General features: G+C 45.1%; 2 protein-coding genes across 2 annotated transcripts in view; both read right to left on the bottom strand.

Moving 5' to 3' along the window:
* Window positions 1-1,888: 1,888 nt before the first annotated feature.
* On the bottom strand, window positions 1,889-23,910 carry DRG1 (developmentally regulated GTP binding protein 1). The gene is made up of 9 exons (XM_070762438.1): window positions 22,886-23,910; window positions 20,296-20,419; window positions 17,795-17,970; window positions 7,425-7,494; window positions 6,920-7,089; window positions 5,395-5,525; window positions 4,863-5,030; window positions 3,797-3,919; window positions 1,889-2,338 (listed from the first exon to the last, which is right to left on the bottom strand). The coding sequence occupies exons 1-9, from the start codon at window positions 22,925-22,927 to the stop codon at window positions 2,239-2,241; spliced, it is 1,104 nt and encodes a 367-aa protein (XP_070618539.1). The 5' UTR covers window positions 22,928-23,910; the 3' UTR covers window positions 1,889-2,238.
* The window catches only part of HNF1A (HNF1 homeobox A), a 226,160-nt gene continuing 221,081 nt past the window's right edge, over window positions 20,129-25,207 (bottom strand). The window contains exon 10 of the transcript XR_011559964.1: window positions 20,129-20,243. The gene's annotated coding sequence lies outside the window, so the exon portion shown is untranslated. The remainder of the gene's footprint in view (window positions 20,244-25,207) is intronic.

Genomic DNA, 25,207 nt, shown 5'->3' with positions numbered 1-25,207 from the left:
CCGTTCCACCTCAGCAGCCCCCCGCTGACCGGCAGGGAACAGCAAAGGACTGGCCCTGTGGTGCCTCTGCCAGCAAAAACGGAGCTCGGGGAAGGAGATGCACAGCCCCCCACCCCCAGCTCCATTTTTGCTGGCTGAAGGCTATCAAAGCAAACTTAAAACCTTGGAGCATGCAAGGAGAGGTAGGAAGTGAGAAAGGGAAATGGGAAGATAGCAAGGAAGGAAAAATAAGGAAGGTTGTGACAGGGAGGGAGGATCTCAGGAAAGTCCTGCCTTAGCACCTGGCCACCACAGGTGCTCCCCATGGCCACGCCACCCCCCACCCCCCCAAGATCAAACAACCCTGATGCAGCCCTCAATGAAACGGAGTTTGAGATTCCTGCTTTAGAACATTGTAATGTGAGAAAACACTGAAGAACTTCAGAGATTGGAATCGAATTTAAGCCTAGGTAAGTGGTCTGAGACCAGCACAGGAAATATACACTGCTCAAAAAAAAGGGGAACCCTCAAATAACACATCCTAGATCTGAATGAATGAAATATTCTCATTGAATACTTTCTTCTGTACAAAGTTGAATGTGCTGACAACAAAATGAAATTGCTTCCTAAGTGGATAGTTGGATTTCACAGAAGTTTGATTGACTTGGAGTTATATTGTGCTGCTTAAGTGTTCCCTTTATTTTTTGAGCAGTGTAGTTTGAGCAATTGAGGGGGCAGGGGGAGGTTTCCTCAGCTTTGAAGCAGGGAATTTGAGAAGTGGGTACTGCTGCATTAGGCCTGTGTTCTTTAGCCCTGCAACTTTGAGGGGGCTGAGGAATCTGATGGAATAGCTATCTAAAGACATAAGAGAACTAGGTGCAGTTTTCAGATATGCTGAAATTTACAGCAATTGCTTTTTTAACTGTCTCCTTGCACTCTTAATCCTACTGATGTCATTGGTGTCTAGGTGTGTTCTCATTCCTGGAAGATTTGCTTCAAATTAATGAGCCTGTAAAATTCCTGATAGCTATGAGTTCTTGAAAATATAAAGTAATGCTAAGGCAACTCCCTGATTTTCCACAGTGGCAGAGAAGATAAATGAGGGCAACTCAATTCCACTGGAGTATTTGTATCTTCCTCAAGTGATCTTTCGCTATTTCCTGCTCTGATTCTGACCAAATTCTTAGAACTCTTGCTAATAGGAACACCAACAAGTCAGCCCTCTTTTACATCCCCTTGGTCTATTTCTGTTTAAGAGTGTTCATGGGTTTTTCCCCCCTTCGTATTTGGATAAAAGATGTAAGAAAGCCAATGCTGGTGATTCTTCTGATCCATTGTATAATCCAGAAATATACTGCTCAAAAATATAAAGGGAACACTCAAAGAACACATCCTAGATCTGAATGAATGAAATATTCTCATTGAATACTTTGTTCTGTACAAGGTTGAATGTGCACAGCAGCAGGTGAAATGGATTGTCAATCAAACTAAGTGGACAGTTTGATTTCACAGAAGATTGATTGACTTGGAGTTACGGTATATTACTGTATGCTGTACTTGTTACTTGTATACTGTGTTACTTGTATATTGTGTTTAAGGGTTCCCTTTATTTTTTTGAGCAGTGTATTTTCCTGTCAGCAATTTCTTTCAAATCCCTTTTAGCGATTTTCCCGATGCCAACTGCAATTTTGCAGGACTTTTAACATGCTCAAAGAATTTAATGTCAAACCTGCCAATTTCAAAGTATCACCTGAGCCAGGGGTCCCCAACCTTGGCAACCTTTAAGACTGGTGGACTTCAACTCCCAGAATACTCCAGCCAGTTATGCTGGGAGTTGAACTCCACAAGTCTTAAAGTTGCCAAGTTTGAAGATCTCCGACCTCAGTCTTTTTGACAAGAACATCCTCTCTTAGTTTCTGCCTGTAGATTTTATTTACATCAATAATAAGGACAGGACTCACTACTTTTATATAACAAGTCCACAAATGATAACAAGGGAAAGTTTTACATTTTCATCCTAATTTAGCATAAAAGCTCCATTGACTGAACTCTTCCCATAGCAAAAATGGGGACTCAAACAGCTGTACAAAGCCACGTTTTTGCGATGCTCCATCATTCACCTCAGGAAAAAAAGATTTTAATCAGTCCACACATTCCCACAGTTGTGTTTGCATCCACTCAACCATTTGGCAGGCCAGGAAGTCCCACAGTCCGTCTTTTCTGAAAGGAATTGCAAATGATGGGCCGGAGGGATTTTTTTTATTTCTTGACTATCTGAATGACATCTTCATCCTCCATAGTATGATCTTTTCCCACTTTCTGAGGGTTGTGCTTGACGGAGCAGCCCCACACAAGCGCACTGGAAGAAAAGAGTTGGCACAGAGTTAATGGCATGGATTTGTTGTTGTGTTAATCTTATTTTTTTAATCATATAATTTCCTTCATAGATTCATAAGAACCTAAGAAGAGCCCTGCTGAATCGGGCCAAAGCCCATCAAGTCCAGCATTCTGTGTCACAAAGTGGCCACCAATTGTCCATGGGGATCTTGAGCAGAAAGAGGAGGCAAGACCCTCCCTTTCCCTTGACCCCCAACAAATGGGACCTAACGAAATCCTGCCTGCCTCAACCAACATAGAGGCGGCACTTGGACATCCGTTTCAATTACCACCTATGATACACTTGGCATCCCTGAATTTGTCTAATCCTGCCTTGAAGCTCTCCAGGCTGACAACTGTCACGACCTCTTCTGGAAGGGAATTCCATCAACCAAGGACCCTCTGGGTGAAGAAATATTTCCCTTTATTTGTCCTCACTTTCTTACCTATGAGCTTTAAGGAGGGCCCCCTCGTCCTAGTATTGTATGATAGATAAAATATTTTTTCCCTATCCACCTTTTCTATCCCATGTATGATTTTATACACTTTGATCAAGTCACCCCTTAAATGCCATCTTTCAAGGCTGAAGAGACCAAGGCGTTGCAACCTGGTTTCATAAGGGAGGCGCTCCATTTCCTTGATCCTTCTTGTTGCCCTTTTTTGTACCTTTTTCAGTTCCATTCTATCCTTCTTGAGTTGCGGTGACCAGAACTGTACATAGGACTCCAATTGTGGTCTCACCATCGATTTGTAGAGAGCCAACAACACATACTGACTTATTTTAGATTTCCTTCCTAATCATGCCAAGCATGGAATTTTCTTTTTTTAACTACTGCTGTGCACTGCGCACATTCAGGGAATGTGGTAGATACAGGGTGTCCAGGGAGAAAGCATTTTGAAATTCCCTGATATTTCCCTGACATTTCCCTGTAACTTACGATCTAGTTAAGGCGCAGTCGTAGATGACCTCATACCAAACGGCTAAGCCGTGGAGAAATATCGGTAGCTGAGGATGCCACAGTTATGCTCAGTTTTGCTAGACTCTGGCAGGGAGCGTGATCCTTTTATATGACTTTTAAACATTTTAATACAGTTTGGGTTTTTTTCCTGATTTATTCCTTTTTTTTACGAATTCCCTGATAATTCTTTGATATTTCCCAAACTGCCGGCTTCCCTGATAATTAATTCCATGTTTTCCCTGTTTTCTAAGTTTGCTGGACACCCTGTAGATAATCTTGCTTTATCTTGATTTAACTAAGCATTTGGATGGATGGCTTGGCTTTCAATACTTTCTCCTGCATCCCAGTTGGTCCAAAGCTCTCTGGGAGGAAGCTGCCCCCTCCTGACACTGAACCCCTCCCCACCCCCAGGCAGGACTACAGCCCCCTCCTCTCCTATAGTCCTACAGGAACTAAATCGGCTGTTTGCAGACCATACTTACTATTTGAAATCTTTAATTAGGTTTTTGTGAATCTTCATGCAGAAATCCTCCACGGTGGTCCGGGAATCAGGCAGGACCACTGGCGAAGTATAATCTGGGAGCTGCCCTTTTGGTTTAGTGTAACTGCAATTAAACACAATGAAATGTTCCTTTATCAAGCATTTACGCTTATAGGCAAACCCCCTTTCTAATCAAGATTACTCTTTACAGTTGTTATTACAAATAAAGAGATTAACCCAGGGATGGTGAACCTATGGCCATATCTGCTGGCACACGAGCGGTTGCCCTAACTCAGCTTCATTGTGCATGTGTGCGCCAGCTGGCTGATTTTTGACTTGCACAGATGCTCCGGTAGGGCATTTTTGGTTTCCAGAGAGCCTCCGGGGGAATAGGGGAGGACATTTTACCCTTCCCTGGCTCCAGGGAAGCCTTCAGAGCCTGGGGAGGGGGGAAACACAAGCCTATTGGGCCCACCAGAAGTTGGGAAGGGGGGTCTCCGGGGGGGAGAAGCTGTTTTTGTCCTCTCCAGGCATTGAATTATGGGTGTGGGCACTCGCGCATTTGCAATAGTGTATGTACATGCTCTTTTGGCACTTAAGGACAAAAAGGTTCGCCATCACTGGGTTAACCCAAAGGGTACCCCAACAAGTGACAGAGCAGGAAGGAAAGAAGGCCCCTATACCAGAATAATTCCCACCCGACAAACAACTACAGGTCAGTGAAAAAGGGTTGAGATGGTCTTCTCTGTGACACATCCATTTTCTATCTATAAATAAGTGCTGGAGCATGTCCTCCATCTTATGAAAATATTCATTCTGAGTCATAAAAATACACAAATCTTTTACAGAACTGAACGATTCTAACACGAACATTTTTTCCCCTGACTACAATCCTACGTATCTGAAGAAGTGCTGAAATTCTGTCCCCCTCCTCCGAGAATTACCAGGAACTTAGAGGGTCAAGAGAATACAGTTGAGATTTCAGAGTTGGGGGAATTGACACTAGGGAACATTTTTAAAGGAACTGGAATGATGGAGGTTTTGAGCTCTGACAAACCCAAACTTACATCCGCACAAGTTTCAGGTAATCCCAGATTTTCTCCAGCAAGTCATCAAAATTCCACCGATGATGAGCGGAGATGGGGACGCAGTGGGGCACTTTGTAAATGACGTCTAGTTCCTCGATGGAGATTTGATCAATTTTGTTTAACACGTAAATGCACGGGATGTAAACTCTGCAAGGATGAAAGAGTGAGCAAAAAATGTAAGACAGACGTCCTTCCTATCTTAACTCTCCTGTCTTGAGAGGGAGGAGACTTCCAAATCTAGGTAGTTACAATAACCAATTTGGTAGAGCAAGAGACTCTCTATGGGGCCTACATCCAGCCTATTTACTATAGCCCTACTAACCAATCAGCTGCTAGGAAGCCAAGAGAGACCTCTGCAACTTTCACTGCAGTGAACAATGCTTTGTGCTTAGATCAGAAGAGTAAAAAAGCAGCCATGTGGTAAGATATGCCAGCTACCTGCCATGCAGCAAGAGAACTCCCAAACACCCCCCCCAAGGCCCCACCTTCTTCATCAGCGCATGAAAACTACCTGTTTCCTTCTACCACATCAATGAGGTCATCTGCAGTCACGTCGCTCCTCAGGGTGATATCAGCATTGTGGATTTTATATTCTGCCAAGATGCTCTTCACCGTTTCGATATCCAGCTCACTCTGTGGACACTGATCAAACAAAATATGATGATACTCAATCTGAGCATTGTACTGGCAGTTCTGTGTTAGCAAAAACTTCAGAAGTGAAGGATTGAGGGGTCGTGATTTCTGACCGTCTCAAAATGGGTGAACACTGCAGTCAGGCGGTAGGGAAAGCAAGTAGAATGCTTGGCTGCATAGCTAGAGGTATAACAAGCAGGAAGAGGGAGATTATGATCCCGCTGTATAGAGCGCTGGTGAGACCCCATTTGGAATACTGTGTCCAGTTCTGGAGGCCTCACCTACAAAAAGGTATCAATTAAATTGAACGGGTCCAAAGACGGGCTACAAAAATGGTGGAAAGTCTTAAGCATAAAACGTATCAGGAAAGACTTCATGAACTCAATCTGTATAGTCTGGAGGACAGAAGGGAAAGGGGGGACATGATCGAAACATTTAAATATGTGAAAGGGCTAAATAAGGTTCAGGAGGGAAGTGTTTTTAATAGGAAAGTGAACCCAAGAACAAGGGGCCCCAATCTGAGGTTAGTTGGGGGAAAGATCAGAAGCAACGTGAGAAAATATTATTTTTCTGAAAGAGTGGTAGATGCTTAGAACAAACTTCCAGCAGACATGGTTGGTCAATCCACAGGAACTTAATGTAAAGATGCCTGGGATAAACATAGATCCATCCTAGGATAAAATACAGGAAAGAGTATAAGGGCAGACTAGGTCTTTTGCTGCTGTCAATCTTCTCTGTTTCTATGATACACAGAACCTTTCAAACCACAACAGGGACTGGGCCAGGAGTGAAGTACATGGACCTGTAGGCTTAGCCATGTGGCAGGAAGGGCTTGATGAGCTCCGTGCCTCAGGACAGGAGATGGCCACAGCACACCCAGATGGGAAGAAGTGCTGAGCAGACGTTTCAGTAGCTAACCTGGATTGGAAGGACATCTCCCCAGAAGCCCTTTGCAGAAACCTACAACAGGGTCCTGACCAAAGCAAGGCCTGCTTCTCTTCCCATCTCACTGCTGCCACAACTGAAGCGAGCTCTTGAGCTACACTTCAAAGGGAGCCCTTGCTGGGACTCAGGGATTGTTGCCAGGGATCCCTTTCAGAAATTCCTTCCCATACAGCAAATGGCCTTGAGTGCAACTTTTATCAGGTCAGATTTCCTAGGCACAGCAAGGTAGGAAAGTAGAGGCACTACTTATTATTATTATTTATTAGATTTGTATGCCGCCCCTCTCCGCAGACTTGGGGCGGCTCACAACAGTGATAAAAACAATATATATTAACAAATCTAATAATTAAAATCTAAGATAACAATTATACACTTAAAAATCTAAAAGCAAGGAACCCCAATATAAAAAACATACATACAGTCATATCATGCACTAGAACTACACCAGAACTACTTACTGTGGCCGTGAGGTTGATGCCTCCTTTGTCCTTTTTCTTAAAGCCAATATTGGGGGGTTTACTGTTCAAACGTATCCCAAAGCCCTCCAGCTCACTCTCAATTATCTTCTTATGTCCCAAAGGTTTCAGGACATCCAGAACAATCAGGATAAGGTTGCAGGTTCGTGCAACTGAAAAAAAAAAACCAGGGAGAGGGTGAAAATATTTTCTGTCAGCCTCTTCTAAAAAACCAAACATAAAATATTGGAATCTAAAAAAACAAAAACTTCATGATAATCTAATCTCTTGGCTCAAGCCAGAGTAATAAACTAAACGTATTTTGAATCAAATACACGTGAAGGAAGAAAAAGCCATGTGCTTGCTTTGTATGAAAAGAAGCTTTCCCCAGACGGAATAGTCTTGGGATCAGCAGCAAAAGCAGCCCCAGTGACACAGCTGTTCTCTTCTCTTCTCTTTGCCAGCTACTCTTCCTCTCCCCTTTTGCCCTGGGACCCCCAGCACTCACCGGCTATGACCTGGCGACCTCTGCCTTTCCCATCTTTGGCCCCCTCGATAATTCCAGGTAAATCAAGAAGCTGCAAAGTTTGTGTGGAAAAAAAGAAAAGAGAGATAGATAGAATTAGATAGAATTCTTTATTGGCTAAGTGTGATTGGACACACAAGAAATTTGTCTTGGTGCAGATGCTCACATTATACATAAAAGAAAAAGATACATTTGTCAAGAATCATGAGGTACAACACACAATGATTGCCTTGGAGTCAAATAAGCAATAAGGAAACAATATTAATAAAAATCTTAAGGATACAAGCAACAAGTTACAGTCATACAGTCATAAGTGGGAGGAAATGGGTGATAGGAATGAGAAAAAAATAGTAGCAATAGAAGTGCAGACTTAGTAAATAGTTTGACAGTGGTGAGGGAAGTATTTGTTTAGCAGAGTGATGGCGTTCGGGGGAAAAACTGTTCTTGTATCTAGTTGTCTTGGTGTGCAGTGCTCTGTAGTGACGTTTTGAGGGTAGGAGTTGAAACAGTTTGTGTCCAGGATGCAAGGGGTCAGTAAATATTTTTACAGCCCTCTTTTTGACTCGTGCAGTATACAGGTCCTCAATGGAAGGCAGGTTGGCAGACATGTTTTTTTCTGCAGCTCTGATTCTCCTCTGAAGTCTGTGTCGGTCTTGTTGGGTTGCAGAACCAAACCAGACAGTTATAGAGGAGCAAATGAAGACTCAATGATTCTTCTGTTGGGATTGCGCATGTGCCGAATTGGTTTCTAGGCATTTCACCTCTGGCTCCAAATAAATATATAATGTAAAGAGTTTTCTCTCCCTTAAAAATACTATAAATCCTTCTTAGAAAAAAATAGTAGGTACAGGAATCTGCGGGCATCAAAGAGAATTTGAAGATTTACGATTTCAAGCAAAGACGGAGGTGCTTTCGCTGTAACAAGGAAGTGATAAGTGAGTACAATAAATCTTAAAATGGCGGAGGGAGGGAAAAAAGAAGACGTTTCCAGCTTAGCGAACATTGAAAAAAACCTGGATAAATTGCTGGACATTTGCACTGGATTTGAACAGAGATTTAATAAAGTAGAAACTAAAATGGAACAGCTGGATTCAGAAGTAAAGCAAATTAAAAAGGAGGAGGAATCCTCTGCTGGAAAGATACTGAAAGTTGAGAAACAAGTAATGGATTACGATGGAAAAATAAGACAAATAAATGATAGAATCGCAAATTTAGAGGACAGACAGAGAAGGAGGAATTTGCGTTTACGGGGGTTCAGAATGGATTCGGCCTCTGATTTAAAGTTAACAGAAGCTGTCTGTGCTTGGTTAAATAAACAGACAGACGTACATGTCAGCTTGGAGGAGTTGTTGCGAGTTCACTGGGCGGCCCCCAGAAGAGATGGGAGGCAGAGAGATGTGATCGTCGCTTTCCTCAGTGAAAAAAAAGCAGAGATGATTTATAAAACTTTGAAGACTTCTACAAGCCTTAAACAAGACGGAAATGAGATAAGGGTTCTGAGGGATCTTTCCTGGGAAACCCTGAGAGCGAGAGCTGTTTTGAAACCAATTGCAAGCCAGCTATATCAAAGTGGAACCAGATTTAGCTGGGGCTACCCAGTGGCCATCTTGGTGTTCCAGGACAATAAAATGTACAGAGCACGTTCATTGGAGGAGGGAAAGGTTTTATTGGATCAACTGGGGATTAGGTTTGATGAAACTGGAGCACTAGCATATGAAGGAGAAGAGGCTTTTGACGGTCGGAGTACCCCAGATGAGGAGGAAAGACGAAGGGAAGAGCAGCTGAAGGAGTTAAGCGGGCAGGTGGAGGCCATCAGAAAGGAGCAGAGAAAAACACGGGCTCTGCGTGAGAAGAGAGCCAGAAAGTGATGGTGTTTGGTCCCTTGTCTTGTTGTGAAAAAAAAAAAAAAGGAAAAGAATTATTACTATTACTATTGTTGTTATTATTATTATTTTTCTTGGAGATGCCTTGGGATTCCTGTATATCTGTCATTCAGTGGGGGAAGTCTAAGGGGGAGAAAAAGGTGGTTTAAGAATTTAAAATTAAAGAAGGAATTATTTAAAGGAGAAAGGAGGGGGGAGAAATTTTCTCTTTAATAAAATTAAAAAGGGTTGAAAGAGGAGCTAGTTGAGTGGGAACGCAATCCAGATAATGTGCCTCATGTATGGGCAAGGTTTTTTCTTGTCTTCTCCCCTCTCAGTGGGGGGAGCACAGGGGGAGGCACGTTGGGGGGGGGGGAAATAGGGGTAAAGAAAGGGGGAAAAAATAAACCAAGGGCAAAACAAGAGGGGAAAAGGGTGATTTTGGTATATTATGACGGAGTGTAAGATAATGGTTTTAAATGTGAATGGTTTGGGATCGGATTTGAAACGTTTTAGGATATTAAGGATGGCTAAGCAATACAAGGTGGATTTTATGATTTTGACAGAAACACATAAAAGAAGGTGAGGAAGGGATAACTTGATTAATGATAGAAATTGGAAATGGGTGTTTGAGTCGAGAGGAACACAAAAAAGCCGAGGCACAGCGATTCTGATTCATCAGAGGGTTAATTTTGAAGAGGTGGGAATTCAGAAAGACAGAGAAGGAAGGTGGATATTTGTTAAAGGGAAAATAAATCAAAAGAAGCTGACATTAGCAGCAATTTATGCCCCAAATGTAAAAACAAATCAATTTATAATAAATACTAAGAAGAAGTTAGACAACTTTACGGAGGGCTCAACTTTTTTGGCAGGAGATTTTAATATGCAATTAACAAATGGGACTGCAAATAGCAGGATGTTACATTTAAACAGACTTAATATGGTGGATCTACATGCAGATATTTTAAACAGAGCTACATATTATTCAGCAAGATATCATACATTTAGCTTCATAGACTACATATTAATGAATAGGGGAGGCAATATACAAGTTAAAAAAGTAGACATTAAAAGTACAGTGATCCCTCGAGTATCGCGAGGGTTACGTTCCAAGACCCCTCGCGATACTCGATTTTTCGCGATATAGTGGTGCGGAAGTAAAAACACCATCTGCGCATGCGTGCCCTCGCGCATGTGCAGATGGTGTTTTTCACTTCCGCACTTGGGAAGACCCCCGACCAACAGCTGAGGACCCGCCTGCCCGCCGCCGCGCCGCTCGTGCCGGGAACCAAACAGCCTGAGTTGCTCCCGGATTCTCCTCCGACCTGCCCTCAACTTACCTTCCAGCTGATGCTTCGATCCTTGGAAGAGGCCAGAGCGCCTTTCTGCACCACACTCTCCGCTTCGGTTCCTTTCCGGAAGATGGAAGTTTCTCTCCTTCCATCCTTTCTAGCAATACAATACTCGATGGTTTTAACCATCCTTTCTAGCAATACAATACTGTACTCGATGGTTTTAACCATCAAGTATTGTATTGCTAGAAAGGATGGAAGGAGAGAAACTTCCATCTTCCGGAAAGGAACCGAAGCGGAGAGTGTGGTGCAGAAAGGCGCTCTGGCCTCTTCCAAGGATCGAAGCATCAGCTGGAAGGTAAGTTGAGGGCAGGTCGGAGGAGAATCCGGGAGCAACTCAGGCTGTTTGGTTCCCGGCACGAGCGGCGCGGCGGCCGCGTTCCTCATGCCGCCGTTGCTGGCGCGGGCGCCACTTGCGAGGCCGCTGCGTTGCTCCCGTTTGTGCGGCCGCCGCGCCGCCGTTGCTAGCGCGGCCGCCGCTTGTGAGGCCGCCGCGCCGCCGTTGCTAGCGCGGCCGCCGCTTGTGAGGCCGCCGTGTTGCTCCTGTTTGTGCGGCCGCCGCGCCGCCGTTGCTGGCGTGGCCGCCGCTTGTGAGGCTGCCGCGTTGCTCCCGTTTGTGCGGCCGCCGCGCTGCTGTTGCTGGCGTGGCCGCCGCTTGTGAGGCCGCCGCGTTGCTCCCGTTTGTGCGGCCGCCGCGCTGCTCCTGTTTGTGCGGCCGCCGCGCCGCCGTTGCTGGCGCGGCCGCCGCTTGTGAGGCCGCCGCGTTGCTCCCATTTGTGCGGCCGCCGCGCCGCCATTGCTGGCGTGGCCGCCGCTTGTGAGGCCGCCGCGTTGCTCCCGTTTGTGCGGCCGCCGCGCCGCTGTTGCTGGCGTGGCCGCCGCTTGTGAGGCCGCCGCGTTGCTCCCGTTTGTGCGGCCGCCGCGCTGCTCCCGTTTGTGCGGCCGCCGCGACGCCGTTGCTGGCGCGGCCGCCGCTTGTGAGGCCGCCGCGTTGCTCCCATTTGTGCGGCCGCCGCGCCGCCATTGCTGGCGTGGCCGCCGCTTGTGAGGCCGCCGCGTTGCTCCCATTTGTCCGGATGCCGCGCCGCCGTTGCTGGCGCGGCCGCCGCTTGTGAGGCCACCGCGTTGCTCCCCTTTGTCCGGATGCCGCGCCGCCGTTGCTGGCGCGGCCGCCGCTTGTGAGGCCGCCGCGTTGTTCCCCTTTGTCCGGACGCCGCGGCGCCGTTGCTGGTGCGGCCGCCGCTTGTGAGGCCGCCGCATTGCTCCCGTTTGTCCGGCCGCCGCTTGTCCGCGCGCCCGCCCTTCGCCTGCCCACGCCGTTGCTCGCGGAAGCAGCGCTGGGGTTTCCCCGCCGCCCACGCAAAGGGGAAACCCCGGCAAGAGGGGGAAGACCCAGGGAAGCCGCCCAGCAGCTGATCTGCCCGGCGGGGAAGCAAACTCCACCATCTACGCATGCGTGGCCATAGGGGAAAAAAAGGGCGCACATGCGCAGATGGTGTTGTTTACTTCCGGGTTGAAAAATCGCGATATAGCGTTTCGCAATAATCGAGATCGCGAAACTCGAGGGATCACTGTATATGGATATCAGATCATGCCCCACTATTGGCAGAATTGGAAATAGGTCAGGAACGTAATCAAAGAATTTGGAGATATAATGCAGTTGTAACTGCTAGGGAACAAGATAAAGAGAAATTGCAAACAGAGTTATCAGAATATTTTAGAATTAATGATGTGGGTGGTATTAAACAATCAATTGTATGGGATGCATGTAAGGCCTTCATGAGGGGACAATGTATATGTATGGAAGCAGATATTAGGAAGAGGTGGGGTAGAGAGAGGGAAAGGAAGATAAGGGAAATAGATTTGATACAAGAGCAGTTAAGATTAACGAAAAGTAGAGATTGGAATAGTTTATTGAAATTGAAAAAGAAACAGTTGATGGTGTATGATGAGATTAAATGGAACAAGATGAGAATGACGATGCGACAAAAAATACAGAGCTGGGGGACAAGATCAATGCAGCAAATGGCGAGATATCTGAAGAAGAGGAAAGAAAAATCATGTATTTTAGCATTGAGGGACACTAGTGGAGTGGTTAGATATGGTAATGAGCAGTTAGAGGAGATAATGAGGAAATATTATGAAGATTTGTATAAAGAGGAGCAAGTGAAGATAGGAGTCCTCAAGGTTGGGAAAATAGTAAGTGAAGAAGATAAACAAATTTTGAATGCAGAAATTACACAAGATGAAATTGCTAGAGTAATTAAAGGGTTAAAACAAGCCAAAGCACCGGGCCCAGATGGGTTTACAGGGGAATTCTATAAAACTTATGTGAATGTGTTGTTGCCGCATTTGGGGAAATTGTTTAATAATATATTGTTAAATCGTGATATCCCGCAGACATGGAAGCTTTCAGAAATTGTTACCATTCCGAAGATGGGTCGAGATTTAAGAGAGCCTGGCTCTTACCGTCCGATCAGTTTGGCAAATCAGGATTATAAAATATTTATGAAAATACTGGCAAATAGATTAGAAAATATTTTACCAAAAATAATTGAAGAGGATCAATATGGATTCGTGAAGGGAAGGAATGTAATGAATGTGATGCACCATGCTACCGCTACTAAAAGGAAATTGGGAATTTTGAAATTAGATGTTTATAAAGCGTTCGATAAAGTTAACCATAGTTATTTATATAAATTATGTAACGAATTAAATATGGGGGGGAAATTTTGTGAAACTATAAAAGAGATTTATAAAGGAAAGGAAGCATATATAAGAGTGAATGGACAAAGAACGCAGAGTATTAAAATATTAAACGGCACCAAGCAGGGATGCCCTTTGTCTCCAAAATTATTCGTAATAGCAATAGAGATCTTAGCTAATAAGATAAGACAAGATAACACTTGGGCAGGATATAGAATAGGGGAATTAGAAATGAAAATAAATTTATTTGCAGATGATGCAATTATATTGACCCAGACCCCGATGGAGATGATTAAAGGTATAATAAATATTTTACAAGAGTTTAAGCAGGAATCGGGACTGTCGGTTAATATGGAAAAATCAGAGATTATGTGTTTAAATATAGATCCGAGAGAACAGATAAAAATTAGGAAAGAATCAGGGTTGAAATTAGGACTTAAAAAAATAAAATATTTGGGAATTTGGTTATTGAAAAACCCAGCGAAAATTGAAGAGATTAATTATAGATTAATATGGAGGAAAATGTTGAAACAGATGAGGAGCTGGAAAGATAAAAAGCTAAGGAGACTCTCTAAAATAAGAGCTTTAAAAATGATGATAGCTCCCAAGATGATGTACCTATTTCAGGTGCTGTCGGGGGGGCTATCGGTATGTAAGGTTAAAGAGTGGGACAAAAAACTAAATTATTGGATTGAAGAAGACAAGAGACCAAGAATAAGAAAAAAGTGGTTAATTGCGAATGAAAAAGAGGGGGGATGGGGAGTTCCATGTTTGGAGCTGTATAGGGAAGCTTTTCAAATGGAAAGGTTAATGGAGTTGCAATTAGGTGAAAATAAATGGGCGAAATTGGAAAAACAGATAAACGGGATGAACAATAGAGAATTAATTTTTAGAAAGTGGAATAGGAGTGATATAGGTAAATTAATAGGCCCAATGAAAGGGACTATGGAAATTTGGAAAAAATGGCAGGGGAAAATAGGATTATATAAATCTAAACTGTCATCGCTTTATGTAATAAATAGAGAAAACGAAATTAACTTAAATAGGGTTATAGGAGAGTTGAAGGGAAGAGGGATAACTAAGATAGAACAGTTATACGAGAAGGATGGCAGGCCAAGTAGAAATCGTATAGAATGGTGGTTAGGTAAGGGAAGGTGGCTACAAATAAATGCAATATGTAAATATCTAAATGAAAGGGAGAATAAAGAAGTATTATGGAGGGAGGAGACAGGGTTAGAGAAAATAATAAGAGAAAAAAGTGAGGGGATAAAGGCGCAAGCAACTAATATATACAAATTGCTAGTGCAGTCAGATGGGGACACGATTGATGGATTGACTAAATGGTGGCAAAATGAGATATTAGTAGAGGTACAAGAAATGGAAAATATAGTAGAAGATATAAGGAAAATTAAAAATACAAGAATCAGGGAAATGAGAAGGAAAATATTACATAAGTGGTATTTCACTCCCGTTCAATTTGCACATTTTCAGCAGAATGTCAGGGGGAATTGTTGGCATGGTTGTCAAGACAAAGGAGTGTTTATGCATATGTTTTGGGAATGCCCGATAGTGCAGGAATTTTGGCAAAAAGTGAAAGAGGATATCAATAGAATGTTAAATATACAATGGACAATCACTAAGGAAATGGCAGTACTAGTATAAAGTAATGCGATGGGAGAATTTAGAGAAATAAAAAAAGCAGCAATAGAAAGCGCTCAGGCAGTAATAGTTCTGGGTTGGAAGGATGCGACAAAATGGACAATGCAAAATTGGTATAGGTACATGGTGGACCATATTCAATTTGAAATTATGGAAAAAAGGATAAATTTGGATAATGAAACTGAGTTGGGACAGCTGATGGGACGGTGGGACAAGGTAAGACGATATATGACGAGCAGAATCTGAGACCAAGCTACAAGAAATAAATTGGAATCACTCTATAATATGTAAACAGATATATTGCTCTTGGGTTAAGTGGATTATACAAGAAATACCCCCAATTTGGTGGTGGGGAATGTGTGTATGTCGGGGTGGTGGGCACAATTCACTACGCACTGTTTTATGTTGTGTGATGTTAAATTGTTAAAAATCAATTAAAAATATTTTTTTTAAAAAAGATTCTTCTGTTGAGCTGTACCAGAAGATCCTTGGGCAGTTTGAGCTTGTTGAGTTGACGCAGAAAGAACATTCTTTGTTGTGCTTTTTTGATGACGTTATTGGTGTTAGGTGACCATTTTAGGTCTTGAGATATGGTCAAACCTAGAAATTTGAAGGTCTCTACTGTTGAAACTCTATTGTCTAGTATTGTGAGAGGCGGAAGGATGGAAGGGTTTCTCCTACCATTTCTACGGTACAGATAATAATAATAGGAATAATAACTTTTATTTTCTCTTACAATGGTTCTCAAGTTTGCTGACACTTTTGAATTTTCAATATTTCTGCATAAACGTGACTTGTCCATCACATGTCAAGTCTACCACCATTTCTACATTTTTGAGTGTGTTCAGTTCGAGATTGTTCCGGTCGCAACATGAGGCTAGTTGTTCAACCTCCCGTCTGTATGCCGTTTCATTGTTGTCTCGAATGAGACCAATCACTGTTGTATCATCTGCAAACTTCAGTAGTTTAACAGATGGATCGTTTGAGAAGCAGTCATTGGTATAGAGAGAGAAGAGATGTGGAGAAGCCAGATACCACACCTTAACCAGGTGTTAACCTGTTCCCCTTTGTCCTGTGTTAACCTGTTTCCCTTTGTCATATGACACTTCAGCCATGCTTTGCTGACCATTTCTGGCCATCTCCTCCCACTGATCCTTTCAGCATCCATTGCATTCATTCTCCACCCAGGATTGGATTCCAAAATTTTCTACTCAACAACCTCACTGCAACGATGTGAAAGAGCATGTTGAAATCCTAGCTATTTATCTGCTTTGAAGATGATCTGGAACAAAATGCAAAGTCATTCTGTTCTACCATGGTCAAAAGCAAATCATCGTGGATGGACTGATGACCTGAAGATGATCTTCAATAGTTTTCGAATATCATGCAAAGGCTAAGCACCTGAAAGCTGTTAAAAATCAGCATGACATATGTATCTGACAGATGTACATGAACAAATCAATCAAGGGACAAATATTGATTAAACCCATTTTAAAAAACCACTTTTTAAAACACCATTCCTATTAACTTTTTCCTTCCTGGGTTGGTTATCATCTTGGCTCTTTCTTCTGGACAACCTTCAGTTTATTAATGTATAAAGTGCAGTCTCAAAACTGGCCACACTATTCTGACCACAGCAGAACAAAGGAATAATAACTCTCATTTTCTCTTACAATGGTTCTCACGTTTGCTGACACTTTTTGAATTTTCAATATTTCTGCATAAACATGACTTGTCCGTCACATACCCTAAAACTAGATAGAGAACCTAGCTAAATAAATGAGACCAAAAATTCTATTTGTTCATTGATTTCCAAATAAATCAACACACAAGTACAATATTTTTAACTCATTTAACTGCATTCTCTTTATCTAGTTTTGGGACTTGTGTGGACAACAGATCATGTTTTAGGTCATATTTATCAGAAATATTGAAAATTTAAAAGGGTACACAAGCTGATGCACCCCGTTCCTGTCTTACCATCTTCTCTTATCAGTGACGCTGACTACTGAATTTCCCTTCCTTTTCTGGAAATCTAATAAATAATAATAATAATAATAATAATAATAATAATAATAATAATAATAATTGTTTTTACTATCAGCTAAAGTTGGCTTCATAGTTTATGAAAAATCAGAGCCCTATAAGTTACCTAACTTGCAATATACCACTGTCTGGCTTACATACCTAGAAAGGCATCGGACCAGAATATCTCCGAGACCGCCTTCTGCCGCACGAATCCCAGCGACCGATTAGGTCCCACAGAGTGGGCCTCCTCCGGGTCCTGTCAACTAAACAATGTCGGTTGGGGGGCCCCAGAGGAAGAGCCTTCTCTGTGGTGGCACCGGCTCTCTGGAACCAACTCCCCCCGGAGATCAGAACTGCCCCTACTCTTCCTGCCTTCCGTAAACTCCTCAAAACCCACCTTTGCCGTCAGGCATGGGGGAATTAAACATCTCTCCCTGGGCACGTTTAATTTATACATGGTATGCTTGTGTGTGTGTCTGTTAGTACCTGGGGTTTTTTAAATCTTTAAATATTTTAATTAATTGATTATTTATGATTTGTTTTCACTTGTTCTGAGCCGCCCCGAGTCTTCGGAGAGGGGCGGCATACAAATCCAAATAATAAATAAATAAATAAATAAAGCAAGTTCCTAGAATTGTGAATCACGATAAATGCATCTCTACTGCTCTGGACTTGTTCAGGATAAAAACACTTCTATGAAATAAAAGGCATGTAGACACACAAGCTTTGGGTTCATAGGCCTCACCTGTATTTTGGCTCCTTTGTACCGAATCACTCCGGGAACTGTGGTTAGGGTCGTGAACTCATACGCAGCTACTTCTGAGTAAACACCAGCAAGATTGCTCAACAGAGTAGATTTCCCCACAGAAGGAAAGCCCACAAAACCAATCCGGGCATCGCCAGTCTTCGCCACATCAAAACCTACCAAATAATCATTAATTCAGAGTAACTGATAGGCACCAGAAAGCCTCTAGCAGAAAAGTCAAAGTAGAGCCACCTTGGCATTGTCTTGGGTAAGAGGAAGGCCCAAAGCTGTCCCTCCCTCCAGCAACTGGAGGACCACTTCTCAATCTACCCCCAAAGGAAAGCTTGGTCCTGAACTGCTAAAGCAAGAAGTATAATAATCAAGATTTTTTTTTTAAAAAAAAAATCTTTATTAATTATTTATGTTAAGAAAAATACATGAATACCACAAAACAAACAGAAACAAAAAATAACCAATATTTAAAATTCTACACCCTTCGCTTACATTTTTCAAATAAATCAACAGTAACGTATTCAATTCAGTCCACATGTGTTAGTACAATTTATGCTAGCATAAGGCTGACAATTTCATGCTTCAGCTGACAATAGAATTATGTGGACATGACATGCATGAAAGGAAAGAACTGGCTGCTCTGTAGAGGCAATTATTCCCTATAAGATCAATAGACTATCAACTATTTCTATTTTGGTTTAGTCTCTATTGGTAAAAAAAAGTATAAAGAGCAGGCTAAAAGGGACAAGATTGACATTTGGGACTGTTAGAAACATGGTCAGCTCACCTCACAAAATTGGGTTTGCTTTCAGGGGTCTTCAAACTTGGCAACTTTAAGACTTATATGACTTGTGGACTTCAACTCCCAGAAATGTGGAATTCTGGGAATTGAAGTCCACAAGTCTTCAAGTTGCCAAGTTCAAAGACCTCTGTTTTAGATCTTGGGATAAAACAGGTGCCACACTGCTGATTTTGCCCTGGTGACCAAAAAGGGCCCTGAAAGTATATTCACATCCCTAGCACCGTTCCCTGTAGGCTGCGCGCCTGCGCGCCCCAAAATACCCCCCCCCGCGCGCCCTTTTCCATGGGCGCGCAGTCCCCATTCCCCTGCCAGCCCGCGGGGGGGCGGGGCAGGGAGGCGCCGGCAGCAGAAGGGAAGGGAGCCGCGGCCGCCCCTGCCTCCCCACGGTGCCTCCGGCCCCCTCGGCCTTTCCGCGCTGCCCACTGCCCGCCCGATCTGCCCCTTCTGCTCCTCCGCCACCTCCTGCCTTTCAGCACAGCTCCTCCCGCACCCGGAACGCACGCCCTGCCAGTCTCACCTTTGCCGAGAGCACTTTCGTCAGCTCTCAGCAAGGGGGGCAGCCGTTCTCTCAGCGGAGGCCGGCGAAGGTGATATTCAATGTCAGGGGCGCGCGGGCGGTTGCACGTGCTCCCTATCTCCCTGCTAGCCCACTCAGAATATTCAAAATAAGAAAAACCTTCGCCGGCAAAGGCTTTTCTTATTTTGAATATTCCGAGTGGGCTAGCAGGGGGATAGGGAGCGCGCGCAACCGCCCGTGCGCCCCCGACATTGAATATCACCTTCGCCGGCCTCCGCTGAGAGAACGCCTGCCCCGTCTCTCCTGCAACCCCCTTGCTGAGAACCCGGGACGAAAGTGCTCTCGGCAAAGGTGAGACAGGCAGGGCATGCGCGCGTCACCGCTGAGAAGAACGGAGAGAGAACGAGAGTGAGTGAGAGCAACAGACAGCAAGATAGAGAGAAAGTGAGAAAGAGAGAGAGAGAGAAAGGGGGAGAGAAAGAGATAGCAAGAGAGAGAGAACAAGAGAGAGAAAGAGTGTGAGAAAGAAAACAAGAGAGAAAGAGTGAGAGAGAGAGAAAGCAAGAGAGAGAGAAAACAAGAGAGAGAAAGTGAGAAGAAGAGAGAAAGAGGGGAAGAGAGAGAGAAAGAGAGAGAGATGAGAGAGGAAGGAAGAGAGTGAGAGAGAGGAAGAAAGCAAGAAAGAGAGAGACAGAGAAAACAAGAGAGAGAGAAGAGTGGAAGGAAGAGATAGAGAGAAATAATAGAAAAAAGGGGAGAAAAGAGAAATGAGAAAATGATTGAGGCAGAGAATGACAGGAAAGAGAGAGAAACAGAGAGAGAAGTGACTCTTGATTTAAAGCATATGGTAAAAGCACTTAAATAATAACAGAGAAAAACCCCCCAGCCCTCACCCGTTTTTATTAATAGTTATGTTTTTGGTTTTGCTGGTTGATTTAGTTTTAATAGTAATGGATTTTGGGGTTTTTTAAATTATTAATTTCTTTTAATAAAAAAGAAGGGATTTTTTTCTTATTTATTTATTTATTATTCTATGCCGCCCAGTCCCAAAGGGACTGTCGCTTAGACACTATACTTTTCCGCCCACACCGAAAAAAAATTAGAGGGTACATTGATCCCTAGTAAGGGAGGCCATGCTCCTGCTCCGTCCCTGTGGAAGGGCACACTCACCTTCTCCGGTTCCACTCCCTCCGCCTCCTTTTGGGGTGATCAGCTCTCGACGCAGCTTGGCCAGGCGGGCTTTCAACAGCCCCAAGTGGTGGGCAGTGGCTTTATTCTTTTGGGTACGAGCCATCTGGAATAGAGAAGAGGGGGAGGATCAGGGTCATCAGCAGGCAATCCGTGGGCTCCAAACCTATTACTGGGCCCCTCAAGTTTCAGAAAGATGGACCTGTTTCTCATGGCAGAAATTGGGGTTTGAGCAAGGGATGCAATATGGTAGAGAGACAGTCCAGGTTTAACAGATTAACAGAGTTGGAAGAGACCTTGCAGGTCATCTAGTCCAACCCCCTGCCCAATCAGGAGACCCTTACATCTGTCTCTACCCAGGATCAAACTCACAGCCTCATGACTGTGAGGCAAGAGCTCCATCATTTTTGCTCCCCGTCTGCCCAGGACTTATTTTCGGCCAAGGCACTGTCCCAGTTCAGAGGCAGCCTGAGAACCAACTGCCCTGTAGAGACTGAGGGGCAACCAAGAGCTGGCTGAGACCCATCGGGTGGTTTTCTGCCCAGGAAAGCACTGATTTCATGTTATTGCTGGCCTAGAAGCAGGAGGGTCTGGATTCTAATCCTGCATTGGCCACATAGCTGGTTGAAAGATTTGGGGACAGTTCGTTGCCTTGAGTTGATCTGTGGGGGTCAGGACTCCTTTGGGGGGGTCGAAGGACGGTTTCACAGGGATCACCTAACACCACGGAAAAAGACAAATTTCCCACGGTGTTGTGAACTAAAGCTTCTATTCTGGTGTCTTGGAACATATTTTTAGAATCCAACCAATTAGGCATTTACAATGGGGGTGTCCCTGTGACCTTCCTACCAATCAGCTTAAAGCTTTGTTGGGAGAATTGGCACTAGACTTATGGTTGGGGGCCACTGCAACATCAGGAACTGTATTAAGGGGTCGTGGCATTAGAAAGGTAAAGAACCACTGCTCTAGAAAGACTCTAGAATTCTAGAGACTCTAGAAAAAGTGTAGAGAAGAGCAACAAAGAGGATCAGGGGACTGGAGGCTAAAGCATATGAAGAACGATTGCAGGAACTGGGCATGGCTAGTTTAATGAAAAGGAGGACCAGGGGAGACAGGATAGCAGCCTTCCAATATCTCAGGGGTTGCCACAAAGAAGAAGGAGTCAAGATATTCTCCAAAGCACCTGAGGGAAGAACAAGAAGCAATGGGTGGAAAACTAAACAAGGAGAGAAGTAACTTAGAACTAAGGATAAACTTTATAACAGTCCAGACAATTAATCAATGGAACAGCTTGCCTCCAGAAGTTGTGAATGTTCCAACACTAGAAGTTTGATGTTGGATAACCATCTGCCTGAAGTGGTATAGGGCAGGGGCAGAGATGGGCTGCTAAGGTGGAACGGTGAGGTGTGCTTGCCCCTGTGGCTCTGAGTGCCAGTGGAGTCCAGCACAACTCTGCTACTGCAACTGTGCAGGTAGCAGAAACACATGCGGAGACACAGGGGCCCCCATGTTTCAGTGCGATTTTTTGCATTCACAACTTCTGGAGGCAAGCTATCCCACTGATTAATTGTCTGCACTGTCAGAAAGTTTGTCGTTAGTTCCAGTTTAGTTTCCACTCATTGCTTCTTGTTCTGTCCTCAGGTGCTTTGGAGAATAGCTTGACTCCTTCTTTGTGGCAACCCCTGAGATATTGGAACAAGCAAAAAACCGCGTCGAAACATGGGCAAACCTGCATCTCCATGCGTGATTCTGCTACCTGCCCAGGTGCAGTAGCAGAATTGTGCTGGACTCCACTAGCACTCACAGCCCCGGGGGTGAGCACATGTCACCCTTCCACCTTACAAGTCTACCTCTGGGCAGGGGTAGGCAAAGTGGGCTCTTCTATGACATGTGGACTTCAACTCCCAGAATTCCTGAACTAGTATGATTGGCTCAGGAATTCTGGGAGTTGAAGTCCACAAGTCATAGAAGGGCCAACTTTGCCTACCCCTGCCCTAGGCCACTAGAAGACCTCCAAGGTCCCTTCCAGCCTTAGGATTCTATGGTCTTGGGCAGGGGGTTGGACTAGAATATTGATAGGCCAAGCTGGCTCTTCTATGACATGTAGACTTCAACTCCCAGAATTCCTGAGCTAGCGTGATTGGCTCAGGAATTCTGGGAGTTGAAGTCCACAAGTCATAGAAGAGCCAACCTCACCTACCCCTGGATGGGGTTTTCTGCCTAAGGAGGGGGTCGGACTAAAAGACCTCCAAGGTCCCTTCCAACTCTGTTATTACTACTATGAAAGAAAAAAAACATGTAATCGTCAATGCCGCTCCGGCCTCCTTTTTTTTTAACGGTTCCCCGAGTGAAGGCGGCAGCATCGCATCCTTTACTGACCTCTTCGGCCTTCCCTTTGCGGGCGAGCCTGGAGGCCGCGAGCCCGGCGAGAAGTTTCCCCGGGCTCTCCCTCGCCTCCGCCCTGCTCGCACCTGGCAGGTAGACTGCTCCTGCGCGGGAGGTTCCACGCCACGCCACGGCTCTTCCCCCCACCCCGCTACCTTCCTACGGTACTCCGTCGCTCCTCCATTACCTCCGCCTCGATCTCGGCGATCTTGGCCAACGTCGTAGCCATGGCGGCGGCAGCGGTGGCGGCGTTTTTCCCTCAGTGCGGGCTCCCTTCAGGCGGCAGCCGCGCAGGCGCAGAAGGCAACTCGCTCGGGGATTCTGACAAAAGCCCTGCGGGGGGGCGGAGCAAGGAAAAAAAACCGAGAATTGACGCGACCGTCTTGCGCGCGATTTCTTCGCGCTCCGCCCCTGGCGCCATAGAGTGCGGGAGTCAGAGCGACCTCCGTCCAGCGCCTTCCTCCTCCGCTACTTGAGGGCGCCCCCTAAAGACGAGAGCTGCGCCGGACTGCCGTCTCGCCCCGCTTGCTTCGTCTTTCTCGGTGTCCTTTCCCGGAAAAAAATAGGGCAGCCGCCCCGCCCCCCGCGGCTTGGCCCTGCAGACAACGTAAACGCGAAGCGGGGGGGAGGCACCGGGCTGGTTTGCGGCCCGGACGACCCTCGCCAAGCGTCCGCCTGCCAGCTCCGATCCTGCGCTGCAGCCCAAAGAGGGGGCTCAGTTCGGGGCCCGCTGATACCGGGACTACAACCCGTCCCCGGTGCCGCCAGGGGTGGGGAAGAGGTCGTGGTGCCAGTTGGTGAGCGCCCGACGGGAGCATCGGTTGCAATAACAGGTTCCCCGGTTCAGGCTGCACCTTTGGGGCTGCTATGCCTGTTGCACAGGAGCGTAGTCTGGCCGGCCAATTCAGCTCTCAGCTGCCGAGAGCACCAAGACCCATGTTGCTGGGCGCCTTGCATCCAGGAGGGGGCATCAGCAGAGGCCACGGGAGAGGGGTCTGGTGGCTGTCGAGTGCAGGTTTTCCCAGGAGTCGAAGGAGGACAGAGGTGGGCTAAGGTGGAACGGTGAGGTGTGCTCGCACCCGTGGCTCTGATTGCCAGAGGAGTCCAGCGCAATTCTGCTCCTGCACGTGAACAGGTAATAGTATCTTCCGCGGAGACGCAGGTGCACCATGGGCGTCCCTGCATGTCCATGTGCAATTTCGCTACCTGCCCAAGTGCAGGAGCAGAATTGCGCTGGACTCCGCTAGCACCTTCATGGTGCCCCTGCGTGTCTGTGCATGATTTCGCCACTTGCACAGGTACTGTAGTAAAATTGCACTGGACTCTGCTAGCAACTCCATTAGCACCTCCGTGGTGCCCCTGCGTGTCCGTGCGTGATTTCGCTACCTGCCCAGGTGCAGGAGCAGAACTGCGCTGGGCTCCGTTAGCGCTCAGAGCCACGAGGGCGAGCATGTTCCTGTTCCACCTTAGCAGCCCACCTCTAAAGCAGGAGGCCTCAGCCACACGGCCCTCCCTTCAAACATCGAGGCTGCAAGGACCAAAAGTCCCATCTCCACATTCGCTTAATAAACTGAGAACAGTGTTCAAGGTGGGCGCAAAACTTCACTCCTTCTCACAGTAACAGGCACTTTCTTTCCTTTTCGAGCAACCTAGAAACATAGAAGATTGATGGCAGAAAAAGACCTCATGGTCCATCTAGTCCAGTGTTTCCCAACCTTAACAACTTGAAGATATTTGGACTTCAACTCCCAGCATTCGCTGGCTGGGGACTTCTGGGAGTTGAAGTCCAGATATCTTCAAGTTGCCAAGGTTGGGAAACACTGATCTAGTCTGCCCTTATACTATTTCCTGTATTTTATCTTAGGATGGATATATGTTTATCCCAGACATGTTTAAATTCAGCTACTATGGATTTAACAACCACGTCTGCTGGAAGTTTGTTCCAAGCATCTACAACTCTTTCAGTCAAATATTTTCTCACCTTACTTCTAATCTTCCCCCCAACTAACCTCAGATTGTGACCCCTTGTTCTTGTGTTCACTTTCCTATTAAAAACATTTCCCTCCTGAACCTTATTTAACCCTTTAACATATTCAATCATGTCCCCCCCCTTTCCCTTCTGTCCTCCAAGCTATATAGATTAAGTTCATAAAATCTTTCCTGATAGGTTTTATGCTTAAGACCTTCCACCATTTTTGTAGCCCGTCTTTGGATCTGTTCAATTTTATCCATATCTTTTTGTAGGTGAGGTCTCCAGAACTCCAGAAATGTGCTTTCAAGAAAACCTGGAAAACTGGACCCCTTTTCAGCATGGGAGGAAGTTGCTTCTGCCAGCTGGCTTAGCCCAGGGACTTTTGGATGTTGTTTTGAAAATGGCCTTTTGCTATTCACGAGTGTACCCTGTATACACATAAAGCAGCACATTTTAAACAAATGGAATCATAATAATAATAGTTTAAATCCTAAATATTTCAGAGGCACACAATAAAATAAGAATACTAATTGATAA

The sequence above is a fragment of the Erythrolamprus reginae genome, chromosome 10 (genome assembly GCF_031021105.1).
Source record: "Erythrolamprus reginae isolate rEryReg1 chromosome 10, rEryReg1.hap1, whole genome shotgun sequence".
In the NCBI taxonomy this organism is placed as follows: Eukaryota; Metazoa; Chordata; class Lepidosauria; order Squamata; family Dipsadidae; genus Erythrolamprus; species Erythrolamprus reginae.
Note: the sequence above shows the minus strand (reverse complement) of the source record. Positions and strands in the feature narration are given on the sequence as shown.